Source organism: Petromyzon marinus, chromosome 2, assembly GCF_048934315.1.
Source record: "Petromyzon marinus isolate PM22_M1 ecotype Great Lakes invasive population chromosome 2, UKy_Petmar_22M1.pri1.0, whole genome shotgun sequence".
Taxonomy (NCBI): domain Eukaryota; kingdom Metazoa; phylum Chordata; class Hyperoartia; order Petromyzontiformes; family Petromyzontidae; genus Petromyzon; species Petromyzon marinus.
Window position 1 is genome coordinate 5,959,078 of NC_133668.1, and position 22,018 is coordinate 5,981,095.

General features: G+C 47.3%; 2 protein-coding genes across 8 annotated transcripts in view; both read left to right on the forward strand.

Annotated features, from left to right (window-relative positions):
• The window catches only part of LOC116948914 (uncharacterized), a 40,596-nt gene extending 34,311 nt beyond the window's left edge, over positions 1-6,285 (forward strand). For all 4 annotated transcript variants that reach the window (XM_032966182.2, XM_032966199.2, XM_032966189.2 and 1 more), the window contains 2 exons: positions 155-264; positions 2,199-6,285. In XM_032966182.2, coding sequence (XP_032822073.2) covers positions 155-264; positions 2,199-2,297 — 209 coding nt within the window. In that variant the 3' untranslated portion in view covers positions 2,298-6,285. The remainder of the gene's footprint in view (positions 1-154; positions 265-2,198) is intronic.
• Positions 6,286-20,802: 14,517 nt separating this feature from the next.
• LOC116948895 (sodium channel protein type 2 subunit alpha) overlaps positions 20,803-22,018 on the forward strand; it is a 60,497-nt gene continuing 59,281 nt past the window's right edge. The window contains exon 1 of one of the 4 annotated variants that reach the window (XM_032966152.2): positions 20,803-21,059. The gene's annotated coding sequence lies outside the window, so the exon portion shown is untranslated. Of the gene's footprint in view, positions 21,070-21,091; positions 21,217-22,018 lie in introns of those variants that run through there. The other 3 variants (XM_032966144.2, XM_032966125.2, XM_032966133.2) reach the window with 3 other exon arrangements.

Below are 22,018 nucleotides of genomic sequence, written 5' to 3' on the forward strand. Positions count from 1 at the left end.
TTTGTTGTCCTTCCTCCGATTAGCACGGTTGGCTACGTACGGTGCGAAAGAAGTTCGAACGTACATACAAGATGTTTGTGGGATTGCTCTAGTTATATAATACACATTTTACATGTTTCACTCGTGTTTATTGTTCTCATATGAATGATGGCAGAGCAAGGATTGACGATCAACATCATCTCTGAAGATCGCACTCTTCTGTACAAAATCAACGAGCGTCAGCGTGTCACCGTGGATGAAGTGTGTGATAAGCTGAGACACAAGGTATTTTGAGTACAGGTTACGCCTAAGAAGGCCTGTTCTCAGCCGCATCCAAACGTGTTTACGTGCGGTGATTTCTCCGGCGACGGAATTACATACAGCATTGACACATACGCTGAATTACACATTTTTACACTTGAAAACTAATTTCTTTAGAACTGCTTTTGCGTGTGTTTTAGTATGTTTGTCCTCCCGCACCTCCAATTAGGAAAGTTGCCTAAGTACGGTGCAAAAGAAGTTCAACATACATTAGCATCATTAGGGCTCTTATAGAACCTAAATATCATCACACAGCAGGTCTGTGTGTGATACGTAAATGAGACCATCACATCACCACGTGTAATATGCCTGTTACCATTGAATGGCCCACATACGTGCTGATTTTGTGTGTATGTTGAACTTCTTTTGCATGTAACTATTCTCACCTCTGGTCACACATGGGAGAACAGTTGATGTATTTCCTCGAAGATACAAATGGCGTTGTGTTTTCTTTTGGTTTGTCGAATTGACATTGACCAATCAATGTAATATAATGCATTCCGTTTATTGTTGTATGTGTGTGAATCTGATGATAACTTGAGAACCAACATTAGTACAAGGACGAGTAAGTCAATGAAAATGTGTTTGTTTTGAGAGGGCGTGACCTAACATGGAGAAAAAATTAAAAGTGTTTCCACGCATTGGCATTGAGTAAAGCAAATGAGACTTCCTATTTTTTACACTTGGGGCATCAATCTGCATCAAAAATTGCTAGCGTGATAACAGGTGGTGGGAGGGGCTTTCATTCCAATTTTACCTGGAGAGCCAACAGTTCTACCAGAATGAGTGTGTACATAGATGTTGTGGTGGTGCGGAGGGAGTGGTAGTATCGCGATTAGCGTGCTGTGCTACGAACCTGGCGACCCGTGTTCGATTCCTGCTCATGGCCAACACCGGTGACAATTATCTCAACCGGTTCTGGGCCTCCCTTAGGTCGACTCAATCTCAATTGAGTACCTGGTGCTGTTTGTAAACATCGTCACTAGGGAGCCAAAGGCGTGGTGTTGGCCACCCACCCCCTCGTGTGCCGTGCCGGCCTTCATAAGGTGCTCGCTAGCAGCACTTGCCCCAACAGTCTGTAACGCTATACGAGGGATCTTTGTCTTTGTGGTGGTGGTGGTGGTGGTTATGTTGGTGGTGAGATGATACCAAAGGTGCCACTGAAGCTAGTGAGTACAGGTTTCCCTCGCTCCATGCGGTAGCAGTAGTAGTAGATATGTTCGAAGAAAAGGGTGCATGAAGCGAAACCGCACGAGGAGACAGCTCCCTGCTGAGTAGCGCATACAGTACACACAGTACACAAATTAAAAGGATCCCCCATATAGCCTTAACATACTGTTGGTGCAAGTGTTGGTAGTGAGCACGTACGAAGGCCAGCACGGCACACAAGGGGGTGGATGGGCAGTACCACGCCCGGCCGCCTTTGTCTCCCCAGTGGCGATGTTTACACACCGCACCAGGTACTCATTTGAAGCTGAGTCAACGTAGGGGAGGCTCAATACCGGTTCAGATAATCGTCGCTGGTGTTGGCCGTGAGCGTGAACCGAACTCGGGTTGCCGGATTTGTAGCGCAGCGCGCTAACCACTGCAGTACCGCTCCCTACAGTACACACACAGTATGCACACACAATGTTGTCTCACGTCCTAACACATAGCCACATCTGAGTGAATTCAAACTGCATATAGTGAATTTTGGGTAGAAATAGGTTAGCTGCATATACAGCGCGACATCGGACAAACCGAACCCGCATAAAGCGAGAGAAACCTATACTGTAATGCGTTATCAACCAAGTATTACCCGCCCCTACTGGACATCCGTGAAAAAGAGCTTCATAGCTCATCTGATTCCTCCTGCAATATAAATAAATATTCTGATTCTGATTGTTGGTTTGTTTCAGCTTGAAGGATTCCGGCTGGTGGCCTTCAGTGGTGAACCCCTCCTTGGATCTGAGAAACTGATGGGCGACATGGTGAATCTTCTGCGAATTCCCTTGTAGCAGAGCTGTTTGGCGGTGGTGGCACACACCTGTAATCCATCACTATAAAGGCGAGAGTTGGTGGATTACAGAAATGTTGTTCTTCTCATCAGCATGTGGACTCCACCTGTTCCATCTTATCTAGATGTGGTTGTGAAAAAGAGCGGGGTTCTGAAAAGTTGTGGTGGAGTTATGGCGAAAGTTTGAAGAACAGGCGGAAGAGGTTAAGGAGGGATTGGGGTAGTGATAGTGGTAGGGGTATTGACGGGTTGGGGTAGTGCCTGGTCGTAGCTGGGGGTAGGGGCGTAGGGAGTAGCAGTCGGATGGGCTCGGGGGAAGATATGGGTTTTAAGGGAGGAACAGAAGCAGGTTACTGAAGATTATTGTTTCATGTGCAGTGGGAGTTTGTTCCAGTGAAGGGGAGCATGGCCAATGCTGTGTTGGTCAGAAGGGATGAAATATTAACAGAAGACTAAAATAACACCAAATAAATATTAAATACTCACAAACACACCTTTTGGCAGTTGCAGAACATGCTTGCCAAGAATGACATCAAGGGAGGAATAGGTTGGGTGACATTTGGAGATGATGTTGGACAGCTCCAAGAGGAAAGCAGGGGAAAAGGAATTAAAAGTAGATGCAGAATTGTGGGAGGGAGGAGAGGGGCAAGTAGGTATGATGCTGCCGGGAAGGAAGGTAGTGAGGAGGGTTGAACGAATTTGTGCAATCTTCAAGAAATAGTTGGAGAGGACTACAGGGGATGGGGCAGCAGAAGAAATCGCAGTTGAGGATGGCGAAGAATGTAGCAGTGTTTAAGGTAGAAAATATCAGAGCAGGGTGCACGGATTAACTGTGACTAAGCCAACCGGGAATATGGACTACATATTCTTAGATTAACATAATCCATTATAATGTATACGATTATATTAACCCCCCTCTGATCTTTGCACATGATAGTTTCACAGTGATGAAGGGAGCGTGGAAAAGGGAAGAAACGGATTTCAGTTTTGGAAGGATCGATGGAGAGGCAGTAGCGTGACATCCAGGATTGGAACATGACCAAAGAGTCTGAAATGTGAGGCAAGGTCAGAGGTAAGGAGGGAGAGGAAAATAAAATCTGGGTGTCGTTGGCGAAGAATTGATGCGGAAAGTTAAATGAAGAAATGACGGCTTCCAGAGGCTTAGATATAAAAGGAGAATAGCAAGTGTCCTAGAACAGACCGTTGGGGGATTCCAACAGTGATGGTGGAGGAAGGGGAGGTAGAGTAGTTGAAAGAAACAGGACGTACATGAAGAGAGATAGGACTGGAGCCAGGAGAGGGGTGTGCAGGAGATATCGATCAACTGTATGGGATAGCATTGCTCAATCTAGATGCTCTGATTTTCTCCCACATGTATAACGACCCCAGGAGACACGGTTCTTGCGATGCTCTTTAGTGAAGACATGTTCACGTGACAGGCGAAGACCCAGACTCCAACAGTGGCTTCGAGCCTCTCCTCTCGACTCCTTTAACCTTCAGTGTGGCCATCCCTTGACCCGTGTCCACGCCCCTTCTCTAGAACCTTCTCGATGGCTCTCGGTCCCTGATCCGCACCTGCTCCCTTCTATCACTTGGCCGCAGCCCCTATTCTCGATCCTTCTCGTAGGCCCCATTTCGTTCCCCTGTCTATCCATTAACCTGTAATTACCCCTTGTGGCCCCTAGTCTCTTCCTTTGCTAATTCCCCTGTCATTACCCTCTGTGACCGCTAGTCCCCTGTACTGTCTTTACACATGTAAACATTAATTGGCTGAATACACCGTATTTTTCGCCGATAACACCTTGTTTGGTGCCGGCTAACCAGCTGGCTGCTTTTCCCGCTAGGCTATGGTTCCTCGCGCCTCTGAGTCATTCGAATCTCCACGAGTTAACGTGTCGACAACAACCCTCCCGGTTCGTGAACCGAGTGTTGTTCTTTCCAGACTGGTGTGTTTTAAAACAATGTCATAAAGTTAGTGCCATCTGTTCTTCTGTTTATTAAGCTTCAAGGAGGGAACCATAGAAATTTAGAACACAATGGAGAAGTTAATATTTACATAATATTAAATACTGCAGTTGAGAGGCACACGAGTAATTTAGTTGTGTTAAGGTAATGTTCATTTCATTACCTGAGGGGGTTTAATATTTAGTTATTTTTTTTCGGTAATTGCTCTTCTTTGACTATAAATGTAGGCTGTTGAATGAAGAAAGCACCTTATCTAATAAGTTTCTACAGCCATTTACAATATTTTATGGACTTTTTCCAATTACATGATATCCATGAGCTCCATGCCAAAATCGTTCCCTTATAATTTGCTTGAATAGTATGGTTCATGGGGCATGTTTCCTTGTTTTAGGTACCGGGTTGTTTATGAATTTATGAGATCCATTGCTTATTACTCTGCATTATTATTTGGACATTCCTCACTATTTGCAGTCTTTTTGGACCAAATACACCACAAACTGCCTTTTCGCAGAGCAGCTGTACAATACTTTTCACTTACAACCAAACTCGCAACTGACTTGTGTTCAATAAACTTAATCAGAGGTGACAGTGATGTTATCGCCAGAGGGCATATTCACACAACTGGCATCCAAGGAGGTGTGAATAGAACGAGGACATCGTATTTTGCGAGACACAGTGAACAACAGTGGTGAGCATCTGTGACTCGGGAGACGATGCGACCAGCTGTCCCATCAGAGACGGTGAACCGTGTTATCTGGGATTTTCGGTGCAGCACTTTTGGGGATGCGAGCAAAGACTCCAAAAGAGAAAAACGCTTTGCTCAGGATGCACTTTTTTTTTAATCAGGAAGAGATTTGCAGGGTGAGGTCGCGACCGCAGCTGCACAAAGTTTGCAATTGGTATTATCGATGAGGAATCTATGAACTAACTGCACTCCGCTAATGTCATCTGAATAGCTCATGACACCTAATAAGCTCAAAGCCATGGCTGTCAACTATTAAATATATCATCTCACTTAAAGCCAATCGTGTTTATATATACAGAACAACTTTCAAACTTGGAGGTTTACACTGAATCTAAAGTCCTCCTCCAGTTCCATTGGGGTTCAAACCACCACCACTATCTTGACCACTTTCTCCACAATGATTACTACCATCAGTACCACACTACTTACGACCACTAGCATTACTACCACAACGATTACTGCCTCTACCATCACCATAACGATTACCACAACGATTATTGCCACGACCATCGCTGCCACCAAACTCGAGACTTGGTAAACGTGTGTCATGGCAATTGAAGCGTATATGCTGACGCCTTTTAAAAGAAAACATTTCAAGTGAACACTAGCATTAACCTCTGCTTGTGCGCCTTCGTTTTATATTTTGGTCGGGTTTGTCGTGTTCGTTTTTATTTCTGAAAACCCACCACGTTTTTCAAAAGCAAGTTGACGTTTGGGGCAAAGACCCTTGTTTCCCACTGACCGAAACGTCAACCTTGCCTCTTCAATGTATTAGACATATGTGTTGGGTCTTATTGTTATTACTGATAATGCAAAATCGTGAAATAATGTACAGTCTGTTCTCCTATAACTTGGTAATTACGATTCTGAAGAACGCCACGTTATGGATAAATCGTGTTATAATGACCATCGATTCAATGAAGGGGTTAGAAGGGTCATTGCATTATAATTTGTAAAGTACAGACCGTGATAACACGTGAGATGTGTACGCAGGCTGAACAAAGACTGAGGCGAAAGGGTGGCATCTAAAAGCATCCAGCAGCATCCCGCGCTTGTGTGATGATGCCACACCGAGGCAGCCGTACAACCGCTTATTCACTACTCGCACGACGTAGTTCTGTTCACCCAATCGCGTTACTGCCAATTCCGATCCGCGTCATAAAAATGCGTTCCCCAATACATTAATCGTGATATATTAATTTCGCGTTATGAAAACACGTTATAGCAGAACGAACTGTACGGTTTAATGTTTTCCTTTTAATAAACGAATTAGATTTGACACACTCTGCATTCCTGACTGCGAATTTTCAGTCCATGTACTCTTTAACTCAGCTTTGAGTATGTTTCCTGCTGGGTTTTGTATTTAACGAATGCTTTAACACGTGGCTTTTGCACAGAGCGCCAGATAGACAAGAAACAATGATTAAACACACGTTATGTCGATGTTATTTGTGAGTGCACGTCAGCCCACGTAGCCACAGAACCACGTGACAGCCTCCAGCACGTGCAGGGCAACCACAACAACCAGTCAGCCCTGTCCACGCCGATCCGCGCCACGGTCTCCTGCTCCCCGCATTCACACAGCGGGGCTGTCGCCGTAGTATGCGCCCCCCCCCCTCCCCATCAATCTTCATGAGCAGTACACACACTGCCCTGGTCGCACCTGAATAGGTTCACCTGAATCCTGCTGGTGAAAGCTGTGCATTTGAAAGAAGAGGTCTTGATTACTGAAACTAAATCTCTGGACAACGTTCAGTGACGTTTATCCACACATGCCTTTAACCACATTCTTCATACACAACTTCTCCAGAAACCGAGGCTCTCTGTCAAAGCCCACGGCAAACATCGACTGAGTGGTAAGTGACTCTTCCTCTGCTCGTCCCTACGAGTCTGGGATGCCCCCCAGCCACCTATGCTGTCGACCCTCTTCCCTTCAAGTCGAGGCTGAAATCCCTTTGAAAGTTTTTTTATGATTGAAAGTGAGGATGCATCGGCCCTGCCTTATCTGTCTGTGGCAGGTCACGGTGACTAATAGAAAACTGGCCAAATGTATAAATAGGTTCACCAAAGCTTGGCGATGCTGAGCTAAATATAAAAACAAATCCACTTTTGAATTAAGACCTCTGCAAGCCACTGCTGCGACATTAATCCACTTGGCAATTTCTCTGCGTATGTCCCCTAAACCCTATGTTGCACTTTCTATCAGTGTGTTCCAAGCATGCATCGTTACATGTTTCAGTTTATATTCTTACCTCTTTCGGTAAACTCACGTTGAAGGGAAACAATAAAATAATAAAATATATATAAAACATTCTCACGACGTTTCGACCATAACACAAACGGTCGTCATCAGGTGTGTCGGTTTGTTTTATATTTTATTGTTTCCCTTCAACGTGACTTTGCCGAAAGAGCTAAGAATATGAATTACTGCAGTCACGAAAGCTATAAATCAAAATGTTTCAGTTTGTGTTACATTTTCCTCAATGTCCACGTTTTTGGTTCGTCAGCAGAAAATACGCATTCATTCAAACGATATGGTTTATGACCAAAAGTGCACGTTTTAAAGCATTCCACAATCCATGCGCTACCATTAATTTTATTGTTTCCCTTATCTTTGTGACATTTGTCCACTGTTTTTGCTCATCACATTGAGATGTGGTCACACTTCGACGTCATTTCAATTCAATTCGTAGTCTCGCTTCATCGTTAGAAATGTAATGAGTGGCCTCCGGCATGGTAATTGACTTTAAGTTGTTTATTAATACATCTTCGGTACAGCTTCGGTTCTCTTTATGTCCGTGGATGTCCACCCGCTCGGGTGGCTGCGCTGCCTCCGCGCCACGTGGCGCTCACTCCGCTCACCCAACACGCCGCTGGCTGGCGGCGCGCCAGGGAGCAGCTGAGCGGCTGAGCGGCTGGAGGTCAGGCCGCCACGTGGCCTTCAGACACCGACCCCTCACGTTGCTGTGCCCCCGACTTATATTCGCTCCCCGGCGCCTAAGCCCCGCCTCTGGCCACGCCCCTCCTGGAACCTTCGGGAACGTTCCAGAGGCTTCCCTGGTGGATCCGCCCAATCACCCTTACCCCAGATATAAATCCTACTATAGCTAAACCGTGGACTGTATAAGGTAATTTAACCCCCAACAATAATACAGCAGATGGCGCTCTCTCATTACAAAAACAAACATGCCCGACGTGAATCTCCGTCCTGGATCACCGACAATCCAATGGTTGACGCTGCATCGGATGGAATCGGCACCAACGGGTGACGCGGAGGCACAACAGCGAGCTTGTACAGAGAGAGGTTCCATCAAACGTTTCGCCCCTTCAAGCCACACGCGGGTGGCCGCTTCAGGGCCCTCCGTCGTTGAGCCTCGGGGCGATTGCCCCTCCAAGGCCCTCCCGTGCGTGGAGGGGGGGGCGAGGCGCCTTCGCTGGCTGCCAAACCGCAGGAGGGCCGCTCCGAGCTCCGGGGGGGGGGGGGGGGTTTAACGACGATAACATTTTTGATGATGTGATGGTAGTGGTGGGCTGCAGCTGCTGCTGCTGCCTTGCCATCATTTACCACCACCCCCGCCGTCATGAAGCGTGCCCTCAACTCCGGTCATCAACGCATCGGAGGCTTTTTTTGGGGGGGGGGGTTTAACCATCGCAACAAAAGACGGCCAACCGCATCGCTCACGCGCGTTTCTGCGGCCGTCTGGAACGCTCTTCCTCCCGATATGAAGAAAGCCACTGGGGCTCTGTGCACTTCTCAATGTAGTTTGAAAACTCTTTTCTTTAGAACGGCTTTTTGTGTTCAGTTTGTTGTCCTTACACCTCCGATTAGCACGGTGGGCTATACGTACCGTGCGAAAGAATTTCAACGTACATGCTGCATATTCTTGGGGTCTTTCGGTAAAGTCACGTAGATAGGTTCAAATAAAAAAAATTCGACGTTTCGATCGCAACACAAGCGGTCGAAAGGTCGTAGTAATTTTTTTTTATTTGCTTTGAACATATCTACGTGACTTTACCGAAAGACCCAACGATTATGAATTCCTGCAGTCACGAAAACTTTTAAGTCAAGATTTAACGTACATACAGTTTCATGTCCCACAAGGACCAAAAGATGGCAAGCGTGATGACTGGAAAAATCGGCCCTGCTTGTGCTCTGGGTTAATATCTTCATCTTGTCTCCTGCCACCACGGTCGCATGTTTATTCCAGTATCGGGCACGTGATGAGATGCGCCGCCCCTGTTGCTCTGGCTAGGTCATCCAAGGAACAACGGTCCCTCCTGGGTTAATAGCAAACATGCTTATAAAAATGGAATACATGAAACCATGGTGGACTTCAAACAAATTGGTGACATCAAAAGCACGGGGTTCATAAAACGTGTAAAGTGAAGCAGGATCCGCTTTGGTTCTGCTGTTTCTCTGAGCAGTAGCCACTTGCGTTTTTATTAAGTGAAGCCTCCACGTGTCAAATGCACAAAGTTTACACTCTCAAGTGAGTGCATTCCCCTTTCCGGCAGGATGCATTATAAAAGCGCTTTGTTTATATTGAATAGTAACTGATTTAACTTTACAATCTTGCAAATTACTATATTTCTTTCTGTCCCTTGTTGTCAAATTACGAGGGTTGGTTATCATAATGTTTGGTCTTTGTTATTTAACCGACAATAATGCGGGCTTGTTTATTAGGCCCGGAGCGATGCGTACATTTGCCAGGTAACGTTTATTCCACGTTCCGTGGAATCGTGCACGTCAGCATCGGCGATGTAAGATTTATGTAAATTGCATGCAGATGGAACGCTGCGTTTAGGTCAATTAAGTGAGTTAAAGCGGACACGTAATTGAAAAAAGTGACGCAGTACAAACGACACTTGAAAAATGATGGAGGCGACTCGTGGATCGTAACCCCGAATATGAATGATCGAGTTAATGAGGGAGTGACTCCTTACCTGCCTATCACTTGTTTTTATCTTAATACACGTGCAATACGATGGATGGTCAAATAGCTTTGAGAATATTATTTAAGATGAACCAACTTTAAGGTGAACCAACTTGGTCTCCGGCGAACATGAAAGCTCCCGTATTCGTGTCAGCTCGCGGAATAACCTCATACACATTTGTCATTTGTGGTTGCTTTGTAGAAAAATATATTTGAACTTTTTGCTTAAAAAGATTGCATCTTACTCTAACACAACGTTGTCCTGATGGTGCCTTCTGTTAATGTTAATACGGCACGCATTCATAACCATGCCTTCTGACATTTGTGTTGACTGAATTGAACTGTTTTGTAAGCGGCTGTTTTGTTTTCGTGGTCATCCAATGGACATGCTGGTCCCCATCAGCGAAGATCGGCCAATGAAGATGAGCGCTACGCTTTCATGTAATTCGTTCCAGCAGATGCTTTCAATGTGGCTCGTTTAAAATGCGTCCTAGCAGATCACACTTTGTAAAGGCCCGTTACACTCTGCACGCGCCTGATGATTGCTACACACACTCAACGTACACACGCAATTTTAGTTATTAAAATCTGCGCTGTGCAATCACGTGAGAAACACGTACACGCAATCCCCAATACCCGGATCTTAATTTGAATCAGTGCTGAATTATGCGTCATGGGACGCATGCACACGTTGCTTCGCAATCAGACGCGTGCAGTGTGTCACAACGTAATTTACATTTGTGGACGAGGTAGATTGATCAACTCTGGAAAGACGGGCCGTGGAGGGTCGCACGCAACGGACGTTGATGTTGCTGTCAGACGAGTTTTAGACTCGTACCGCGTGTTGTTCGGCATTGTTGCCCGAAGTTTCGCTCCACGTGCTGGGAGCTTCTTCAGCGACTGAGCGTTTGCAGCACGTGGAGCGACGCGTGGGACATCGCACCGAACAACACGCGATACACAATTCGAAAACACAGATGAGAGGCAGTCGTGTAATGAGCTTGGGGGCAGGGGATGCCCCCACCCCCTCCACCCCCGGTGGACAAAGCTACGAGTTAGGGCCCCCTTGACAACCACTCTGAAATATGTTTTCAACAACAGTGTCAAAGAACAACAAATCTATGTTAAAAGCGGTTTAAAATTGTTTTTTTAATGAAAACTCTTTAATGTACGTTCCACGTTTTATTTTAACTTAATTAGAGCCGGTAACGTTTGGTGACCTTGCGAGACAGATCAAATAATATTGGGGGGGGGGGCGGGTGGGTGGGGGGGGGGGCGGGTGGGTGGGTGGGGGGAACCTGACCGATTGCCGCACCCCCTTGAGCTGATAATGTCGATTACAACGCCACGGCGGAGCGGCTATAGAGCGGCACGACCATCAAACCCGCGCAGTCTTGTGTGTGTGTATGTCCCGCACATTGGGGTTGCGCGGGCGAGGCAAGCGGTGTGCAGTTCCACGGAACTGGTGGTGGGCGGCGCTCTTCCTCCACGCGAAACCAGCAGGCCGCGCTGTCAACGCCAAAACTGACAACAACAACAACGAACAAACCCCAACAGAAACGTTACAATCTCTCCTATGTCTTCGTTCGACGCGATATTCCGACGTTTCGCCGCACGTGTCGCGAGCCTCTTAAGGAGCTGAACTCATTTCGTAAATTAAAGAAAAGCCACACAGCGTCTGCTGAATTCAGTTGCTGTAGAAGCTTCCAGCGTGTGCTGCGAGACATCACGCCACACAACTCCCCCCAATATTAAAATATGCTCAAAATGTCCCCCCTCCCCCGATATATTGATATTTAAAAAAAATCGTACGCTATGGAAATGCTAAACCTTGGCCACAATATCTGGACTTGTCTTCGTATAAATCAATGCATAGATTTATGTTTATATGACTGTGGTTATGGTTGTACTTTATTAATCCCTAATCTCTGCCATTACATATAATGAAACAAGAAATGGTAAAAAAAGTAAAAACAGAGCAATGTAATACAATACACTATTAGACATTATTGTAAAAAAATAAATCAAAAGTCCATCCCATGTGTTAGTGAATTTTTAAATATTTTAGGCAGGAAATGAGTTTTCAAATTTATATATTTTTCTGGGTTGGGACCCCCAGACACCCAGGAAGATTTGGTCCCCCCCCCCCCACAATGTTGACTCCATGGCTACGGCCTTGGGTTGAGGTAACGTTGGAATTCAGTGGAGACTCCAGAGGGCGAGTGCTTGTGGCTGGTGGCTTGCCAGAGGGTTAGATATGGGGTGGATATGGAAATAGATTTATCTTTTCTGTGTGTGCCCAAGTCATGGACCCCCTTATGTGGAGCGCACGTCTTGGCTTGATGGATGAAATTGGGCGGTCTTGCTGTGCTCTATACTAAAATAAAAACGCAACTATGTTTTTTTTTATTGTACCAGGTCAGGCCCACTGAGCTATGTAGTTCGTTTTCAGAAGCGACCTGGTCACAAATGATAGCTCAACGAAGTGTCTTACCATCGTATGGAAATGTACAGCAGCAAAATGCTCTAAACGCATGTTTCTAAATACGGAGGGAAAAACCGGAGGACCCGGAGAAATATCCACGCGACCACGGAGAAAACACGCAAACGCCAAATATACCGGCGTCAGGCTCGGGATTGAACCCACGCCCTCTGGTACATCAGGCGAAGTAGTCAACATCTCTGTATTTATTCCTCCAGCATCAGTAAATATTCTGATATTTTAATTTGTGCTGGGTCCCGCAACCCTCATGGACGGCCCTGCGTATGTATATATATATTTTTAAAAAAATCCAGCCTTTCTCAATCCACCAATGGGTGAAAGCCGTCCACGCCATGTTTTGTTGTTGTTTCACCATACTTCACCACGCTCGTCCATGCGGCTTGGTGAATGAGTGGGTCGTGCCCAGGGGGTGGGGAGGTGGCGGGGAAGCCGGATTAGTTCAGATTCACCTGCCACTGATGTTCGCCGTGGTCGGGTGTGGAAATAGGGTAGCCGGGTAACATAACGCCGTGCGCTGACCGTTGTGCCACCGTCCCACTCGCGGCGAATATATATCACAAAATATTGGAGCGCCGCGGCAGCGAGGAGACTTCATCGCTCTCGCCTGGTGAGGAGGAGGTCGTGGGTTCGCTTTCGGACCCTGGCGATACCTGTTGTGTATTTGGAGGTCGCGTGTCCTTTCTCCCCATAGTGGTGGTCGCGTGGATTTTTCTCCGGGTACCTCCGGTTTTGCCCTCCACATTTAAAAGCATGCGTTTATATGAATTGGCTGCTGCTACTATAAAGTCGCACATATGATGATATGAGACACTTCGATGAGCTATTATGTGTGGCCAGGTCGCCTCTGGAAAATAGCAAAAAGCTCAGTGGGCTTTACCTGGTAAATAGTTTAGCTTAGGATAGCTTTTAATATTTTTCAGTGTTAATTTAAAAAAAGTACCGATTTCACACGCATACAAAAGATTTGTGATACCAGACAGTTCACGTGTTTCCATCCCGTCTATAACGCGGTTTACCTGTGTCGAATAATCTCAAGAAGAAGGTCAGTGACAGCTTTCAGACAGCCACAGCCCCAAGTCTCGTTTGATATAAAAAAAACCCCATTGCATTCTCCACGCAACCTCTCTTGGTTTAACTAAACCATCCGTCTGGAGGCTAAAAATAGACAACGTTTGACTTACGTAATAACGGCATTTTACGACACAGTACCTGTCAGTTACCCATAAAAGCCTCGCTCCGTTTTCAAGACCTATTTTCAGGAGGGCCCCGCAACAGCGGTGTCATTGTTTGGACAATTCTATGAATAAGTTGCTTCCAAGTGAGAGAAAACCGGAGCAGCTTGATAAACCCCACCACGTCGTCCAAGGGCGTGGCGCTGGGCACTACCAACTCCGGTCCACACCGACAACACCAGGCAAGCTTTCCACCTCCCTCCCCGTCGCGGTCACCCATCCAAATGCGAACCAGGCTCAAGTCTCAATAGCTGACGAAGAATCGACGTGATCGGCTACGTTCGGGCCTGAAATTGCCTCCTCGCCTGCTTAATTGGCGCCACGGGGCCATACACGGCGAGGGCTTTTATTGTCACCGCAAATTGCGCTTAAGATTTCGAAGGCGTGACGCGTGAAGTCGTTTACGAGCCGTGCTGTAGTTCTCTATTTGATCGCCTATAGTCCAATAAACGCGCTAACAATCGCGGTCTGGCCCGCATCGCGTGTCGTGTCCCTTCTGCCTTGAGTGTCGAGAGCGGAACGAACGATGGATGCATCGATTCATCGAAGAGTATCGATGTTTAATACGCTCAGGTTATGTTATTTAATCGAATCGTGCGTCTAATAATAATAATTCTAGATCCGTTTCGGTTTGTACGAAGTCATGTTCAGCCCCCTTTGTTAAACGACGGCTGGATGATGACCATAATTCACCTCGCTGCTCAATGCGAGTTGGTGACTTTCGGGGTTGAGTGGGACAGGCGTCTGGACCAGTTCAGACATCATCCACCACTCCTGTTAGCCGTGCGCTCGCCATGCGAGCGCAGCCGGGTTCACATCGCAGTTGCATTAACTACTTTGGCACCGCTCCACCATTTCCATTCGTAAGAGGCCGTACGTAACGGTTTACGTGTACCGGCATTCCGCTCGTCCGCATGAGATGCTGTCATTCACCACATTGCTCAAGCAAGAAGATTCGTTGAATCGTTGCAGAGGGCGCGGTAGACGTGAGCCGTGAACCGTTGCTCCCGTAATCAGGGATGCCGCGGTGGCCAGATGTTAACTCCCTCGCCTGGTATGCAGGAGGTCGTGGATTCGATCCCGACCCTGCCGCCTGCTGCATTTTTGGAGTTTGCGTGTTCTCTCTCGCCGTGGTCGCGTGGATTTTTCATGTTCCGGATGCTCTGGTGTTTGTCTCTACATTTAGAATCAACATGCGTTGAGAGTAGTTGGGCTGCGATACATTTCCTACACGATGATAAGCCACTTCGGTTAGCTGTCATTTGTGGCGGCCAGGTCGCGACTGAAAGAGAGCTATATAGTAGCTCAGTGGGCCTCACCTGGTGAACCGTTATGAATTGCCCCGTGTCCGCCTATACGCACGTTTGGTCAACACGAAGCAATCAGAGACGCGACGACCTTCGCTCAACTGCAATAATCACAGGGAGTTGTTGAGCGTTACCTAACCCAATTACAATCGTGCTATTTGGCCGTCACGTCATGAGAACCGAAGCGCCTCAAGAGGTTGAATGGAAATGTGTTGGAGTGGTTTACTCACGGTCTTTTTTTAACCCGGCGATTATAACAACAGTGGCCTTTTTACGCAGAACAGTCCTCAAAATTGTCTTGAGAATTCTTCACGGACGTTCTGGAGTAGGATTGATTGGCTAATTACATTAATGGGCGTTTAGCCATATTCTTGTTGCACAATTGACATGTATGCTGTACGTATACATATAATGTACTGTACATGCACTTAACAATGAAACCTCCATCCCTTCCGTTGCGCAGATAATTACACTAACAGTGTTCTGGTCACTCGCGTCCCCCACCTCCCCACCCTTGATTAACTCGCATTGACCAGCGCGTGGTCATGTACGTTTCAACGCGATATATATTTAGCGACGGGGTTTTTTTTTAATTAAGACCCACAGTGTCTGAGTGTAGCATAATTGGGTTGTCGTTTTCCCCGTTGAAGTACTAATCGGTGATTATTGGCCGAAATGTGATCACCACGAGCCCACTTGCTGGTTGTGATGCGCAACGACAAAAACAACAACAACGGTGGCCGAAGCAGAAGCAGCAGCAGCAGCGCCTCTTAATGAAGTGAGCGGAGCAGCAGGTGTAAATTGGTCCCCCTGTGATTATTCTGAGCTTGAATTTCACACCGTAGGTCCCTGGGGGGGGGGGGGGTGGGGGGGGTTCCGATGCCACGAGGCGGTTCCAGCTTCAGTGTCACTCGCTTGCGCGCAGGGCCAGATGTAGGAAGTGTCTTTGCCCCCTCTCGGGATATCAAAACAGAAAATACCACCAACCCCGCCACCCCCTTCGCCCATCTGAACACCTCTATCCCCCCCCCCCCCTCGTTAGACAACACATTAAGGGAGTGAAGGTAATTTAACACGTAGGCTTTTGCGACCAATATTATTCACGAGAAAGTTATTTTTTTGGGGGGGTTATGTAACAATCAATATAGCCCCTCCAACCCCCCACCCCCCCCCAAAAAAACCCGTTATCATGAGCAGTGAAGGGAGCACAATTCGTCCATTGGTAAAATGTCTGACCAGCGTGGAAGAGTAGGCCAAAGGTTCCCGCGTAGAGCGGCTCTCTAGAGCTCCCTCGAGTTGAGGCCCTTCTGCAAGCAGTGGTATAAGCAAGCAATTTCAGGATTGCACCTTTATCAGTTCCACTTTAGGTAAAAGTATTACGTATCTAGCTCTGTATGTCGAACGTCTTTCGCAACCGTACGTAGCCAACCACGCTCATCGACAGTATTGGTTCGGCGTGTATTGCTCATATTTAAACGACAATACAATGAAGCGGTCACCCGCACCTTCGATGAGCACGGTTGGCTACGTACGGTGCGAAAGAAGTTCAACATACATACTTTTCTGAATACAGAATGTTACTTACCCTTTAGTGTCTGTTCGTGGGTGCCCTTTATGGAGTTTGGGGCCAATGTCCCCCCCCACCTCCTGTTTTGTCCCCGAGCACCGAGATGACGCCTCGGGGAGCTGTCAAACTCGGTCCAGAAAGCAGCGCGAGTTTGTTAACAAAACACAGATGCCCATATTCCCAAACACACCTGCCCGGTGCCTATAGATAGATAGGTGGACACAGACACGATGCATGCAAACACTGCGGTGGGGTGGGGGGGGAAATCTCTCCATTCCATTAAAACACAATGATCGCACGTTAAACAAACCTGGTTAAAGAGGCGAGAGACAACATTGCTGACGTAAATCGATCCGCCTTTGCCTATCGGGTGAGCGTTTTCTGTCCGCCTAGTTATTTAAATATTTAGTTCTCCTGTCGGTTGCTGTGCACAGGCCCAAAGGTCAACACGCCAAGCGGCCAGCATCGAACAGCACTGCTGACGGTATCATTGACGCGAGCTAATGTTAGAACACGTTCACATTACGGCCGCCTTTTAACCCTGCCATGCAAACACCGTGATACTCCGTACACTCCTCTCGGGGTCGTGTCTGGAAGACCGGGGTCAAAGCAACGATGTAGATTTACTCACAGAGGGTGACTTACTGGTGATCCCTTTTATGTAATACGATGTTGAACGTCTTTTTATAAGCCACGGCAAGAACCTAGAACGTGTGTACAAAATGACATCAGACTGACAAAGCCAAGACTGACAAAGTCAGTCTTTTCGTCCCCCTCGGTCTTTTCTGCCGAAGGACCATTGCCTGAAACGTTAGTCTACTCGACATTGTCCGTCATGAGGCAGTGCAAATGACGAACGTTAAGTTACTCGAGCTATAAGAGCCGTCTTTAATAACGTACTGTATATATATTAATATCGAGACGTTTGTACAACGGCGAATGCAACTCAATAAGCACGGCCGGTTTTCGTTGTGACGTCGCTTAAGAACGGATGGGAATTAATCAAAACTGAAATGGGTTGGTGGGTGGGAGGCGTGTGTGTGTGTGTGTAGGGGGGGGGGGGCTCTCATCCACTTAAAATTAATGCACAGTCTCCGATTACGAAATGACTTGCAACCTTATAGCAATGGTAAACGTTTGTATTGCGTGCACTTGCTGAGACCCCACCGCACCCACGCAATGTGCCGCATGACCCGCGTGCGCCTTTGGGTGGGGTGGCTGGCCAGGTGTGCGAGGGTTAACAGCCTACCCACCCACCACCATCACCGCCGCGCGGACAGAAAAACAAACGTTCTGATTTCACGAAGTGAACAGGATGGGGTCGGAGGAGTAGCAGGGGGTGGGGTGGGGGGAGGATGAAGTCGAAGCGAAGAATCAGGAGGGCGCACGGTGCTTGTCTGCCCTCGCGTGCGGAGGAAGAGAAGAACCGAGAGAGCCTGAATTTGGAGGAAAAAAAGCGTTCAATCCCAACTAGGCGGGGTGGCTATTACAACGGTCGCTGCGCCGAGTGCGCTTATCAATTGTTGATCTCCACGGCAGTCACGCGATGGCCGAGCGGCGTTGTGTGTGTGTGTGTGGCGGGGGGGTCTACACGATGCGTGTGGACGTGAGTGGCCTTTGTTGCAACTTGGTTGACGAGAGCACACCAACAAAAAAGGGCCCAATGTCAGCCTCGCGCGGGGGTCAATTGCATCGGTCAGAACAAAACTGGCGTGTAATTTGCGTGGCCGAATTGTTATCGGGCCATTATACCCTGCGTGGAAATTCAACAAGGGGCTCTCTCGTGCGCACTCTGCGTCATCGCCGGGTAACTATACGAGCGCGGATGTTAATAGGATGGAACAGTTTGCCCGATTTGCAGTGTAAACTCGCATGCGTTTGACTGAGAGATAATCATGTGAACGGAAGGGGTGAGTGTGTTGGCTTTGTGTGGCCGCCATGAACAACGGGAACGAGAAGCAGCCAGAAATTGACGAGGCGATAACATTGGAGCGGACTCGAGCCAATCGCATGCTCGGTCTACCCCAAAGCGTACCCGTCTAGTGAACCAGCCACTAGTACCAGCTACTGGTACTCAACATTATCCCACCTACAGCACTTCGCCGGGGCCCTTATTCACTTTTCTTACCAAATCGGCAACCTGGGTTCGATATCGGTCCACGTCTAAGATCAGGGGCGCCCCCCCCACCGCCTTGTTACCTACGTGCACTGACCTATCGCGATGAAGTATGGTCAAGAAACCTTCATGACCGTCACGGCGCCGTGGTGGCCTTCATCTAGCAGTGAATGGGCAATTCTTTATTAATAATTCATTATGAATGTATGCACTTCAAATTATGTCTGCATTTGACTTTGTCAGATGAAGAGAAACAAACAGCTGTCAGCTTGAGGAGCCGGGGGCATTATCCAGCAGTGGATTGACCATGGCTGATCATGATAAACGCATGTATTTTTTTTAACGATGTTTGTATTTGACTCGCCAGCGAGAGATAACCATTATCATTTATTTTTTCTCCCACCCCGTAATGTATTTACATTTAGCCCCAACCCTGTGGTGAATTCTGGATTGTTTGGAGTGGATAAATGCTCCTTGCCACTGATTCTTTCTCTGCGCAGAGAAACTAAATGATTGCCGCATATTCGAGCCGGAGATAGTGAAATTGAAAAAAATAACAGACGTGCGAAATTATTTACGTTCAGCATTTCAGCGGCCCATGGAAATCGGCGGAAGTCAAGATTTTCTTGAAGTCATATTCAAATGACCAGATCTATAAAAACGAAACTATTTTATATTTTACCAGTTAAGGCCCACTGAGCCAAATAGCTATTTTTCAGAAGTGGCCTGGCCACAAATGATAGCGCAACGAAGTGGCTTGTTATCATGTGGGAATTTATAGCAGCCAAATACTCTAAACGCATGATTCTAAATATGGAGGGAAAAACCGGAGGACCCGGAGAAATTTCCATGCAACCACGGGGAGAGAGACACCGCAAACTCCAAATATGCAACAGGCGTCAGGGTCGGGATGGAACCCACGACCTCCTGTACACCAGGCGAGGTAGGTAACATCTCGCCACCGTGGCGCCCCGGCATTCCATCCGATCTCATCAGATCTCGGAAGCTTAACAGAGTTGAGCCTGGAAAGAGCTTGGATGAGTATCCAACGTGATTGCCGTGGCTGGCTGGCTGGCTGCATGCTGCGCTATTTGGTCGTCGGCACAGCATCGCACAGTAAAATCCATTGTTGTACTGTACTTCTATACGCCGTGTCGAGGCACCTTCATCAACCCGTACTGACGAGCGTGGTGATGTATGGTCACATAACACTCCCCCCACGACCCATCCCGCAGTGTATTGGTATATGGGGCAGTACATGTGCATAAATGTAATTACATGCGCCTAATCTTCATAAACCTTTCCACGTAACGTTATTTTATCCGTATGAAGAAAGCATCATTATTGATTAGTGTATTGACTCACAGATAGCATCTGTGCCAACTACTAATGCACCAAACTGTCATATACGTGTACGTACTATGTATATATGTTCATGATCCGAAATGGTTTGTAGTCGAGTGCAGTTTTTAAATACGATATTGTATTAAAAAGCACGTGACTTCTGGCCTTAACCCGCACATGCGTCACTGCAGTAGTAATACGACACTTAATTTATCCCGGGACAGACCTCAAAGAGTGTCGAGAGTCCTTGCTCAATCGGCTCCTGCATTGGGATGCTTGGCCAATCCCGTTCAGGAGTGTTTTTGGAATGTGGGATGGAACCGGAGTATCCGGAGAAAATCCCACCACGCGTTTTGAGTGAGATACCACTCGAGTCTCATTCACACATCGCTCGATTGCATCCACTGGCAAACACCTTGCAGCCCAAGCATACCCCACACCTGACATTCTTAGGCAGTCATCCATCCAAACAGAAATGTAAAAAAAATGGCTCAGTTTCGCTGAGCTCCCATCATGCGACGACGCTCGCGCGCGTTCAGAGTTGATCCGATTGCGAAGTAACCACCCAGTCTACCCAGCTCTTCCCACCACCAACACCACCATTAAACATCTTGGTTCACTCAACCTCCCATCACTCCATCCCCACGCAGCTTAAGCATCCCCTAGTCACCCCCCGCCCCAGACGCGCTCCCCCCACCCCGGTTCATCTGCGCGCATCCAGGGACTGCCGCCAATCACAAACTCGCTCTCGCTAACGGGCGCGAGGCAAGCAAAGTCTACGAGCTCCCATCGCAGGCAGCAGAGCCCACCCCCTTGCGAATGAGCTGAGCTCTTCCTCGAATTTCCATCTACTATAGCCGCCCACCTCCACCACCACCCCACCCGAACCCCAACCTCTTCCATTAGTTGCCGCTATAATGTGTCGGCCCTGAGCCTCTTGCGCCGATATAAGCCGTTGTCTCGACGGCTTGCTGGCGCCCGCCAGCTTGGATGTTTGGTGTTCACAGTGACTGGGATTTCACACGGCCACTGGAGTATGCGGAACGCGGGGTGAGTACACGTACGTACACGTCCGTTGTACACGTGCGCGCGCGCGCGTGTGTGTGTGCGCGTTGTGCATTAGTCTCGTCTCCACCCAGTCGCATGGGATGTTCGACACGGAGAATCCGAGGTGTCGAACAGTTTCTGGGATTCTGCCGACGATTTGGTGAGTCTTCGCGATGCACTTTTTATATACGCGATTACGTACGTATAGCCGTATACGTACTGCGCATATGTTGGTTTATAAAAAAGAGGGGTAATTCTCAAATGTGTCACCGCATGTCTTCGTTTTATTTAGTTTACTGTGAATGCTTTCGGCCCTTCAAACCGCACCGCCGATGAAATATGTATAGCTTGACTTACATAACGGCGTATGAATCCACATACGCCTAATACAAATGACCCTGTTCCTTGAGTGTGCATAATTGGCAGCATAATTAGGAACAATACCATTGGGATTTTCGTAGCCGTAGTGATTTTGTAAAGGGACTTCAGTTCCGTAATTATACACCTCTATTTCTACGAGCTACGACTCGTTCGCATCTACGGGGAGCAGTTGATTGACAAAGGCCGATCGTGATGAATATTTACTGGCGCACGCAAGCTCTTTCGTTCTTTCGGTAAAGTCACGTAGGTAAAAATTTAGATAAAACGAAACAAAAAATGAAAACAACTAAATTAAATCACGACGTTTCGGAGGCAAAACAAGCTTCCTTCATCGGGTGTAAAAAAGCACATAATTTTTTTTACACCTGATGAAGGAAGCTTGTGTTGCCTCCGAAACGTCGTGATTTTTTATTTTATTAAATTTTTACCTACGAGACTTTACCGAAAGAACCAAAGAGTATGGATCCTTGCAGTCACGAAAATTTCAAATCTAGAATTGGCGCACGCAAGCTTATAGCTTTTTTTTTTTTAAACCAGCAACTATGGGGAGTTCTTCCCAATATGAACCCTTCAAATGAGCC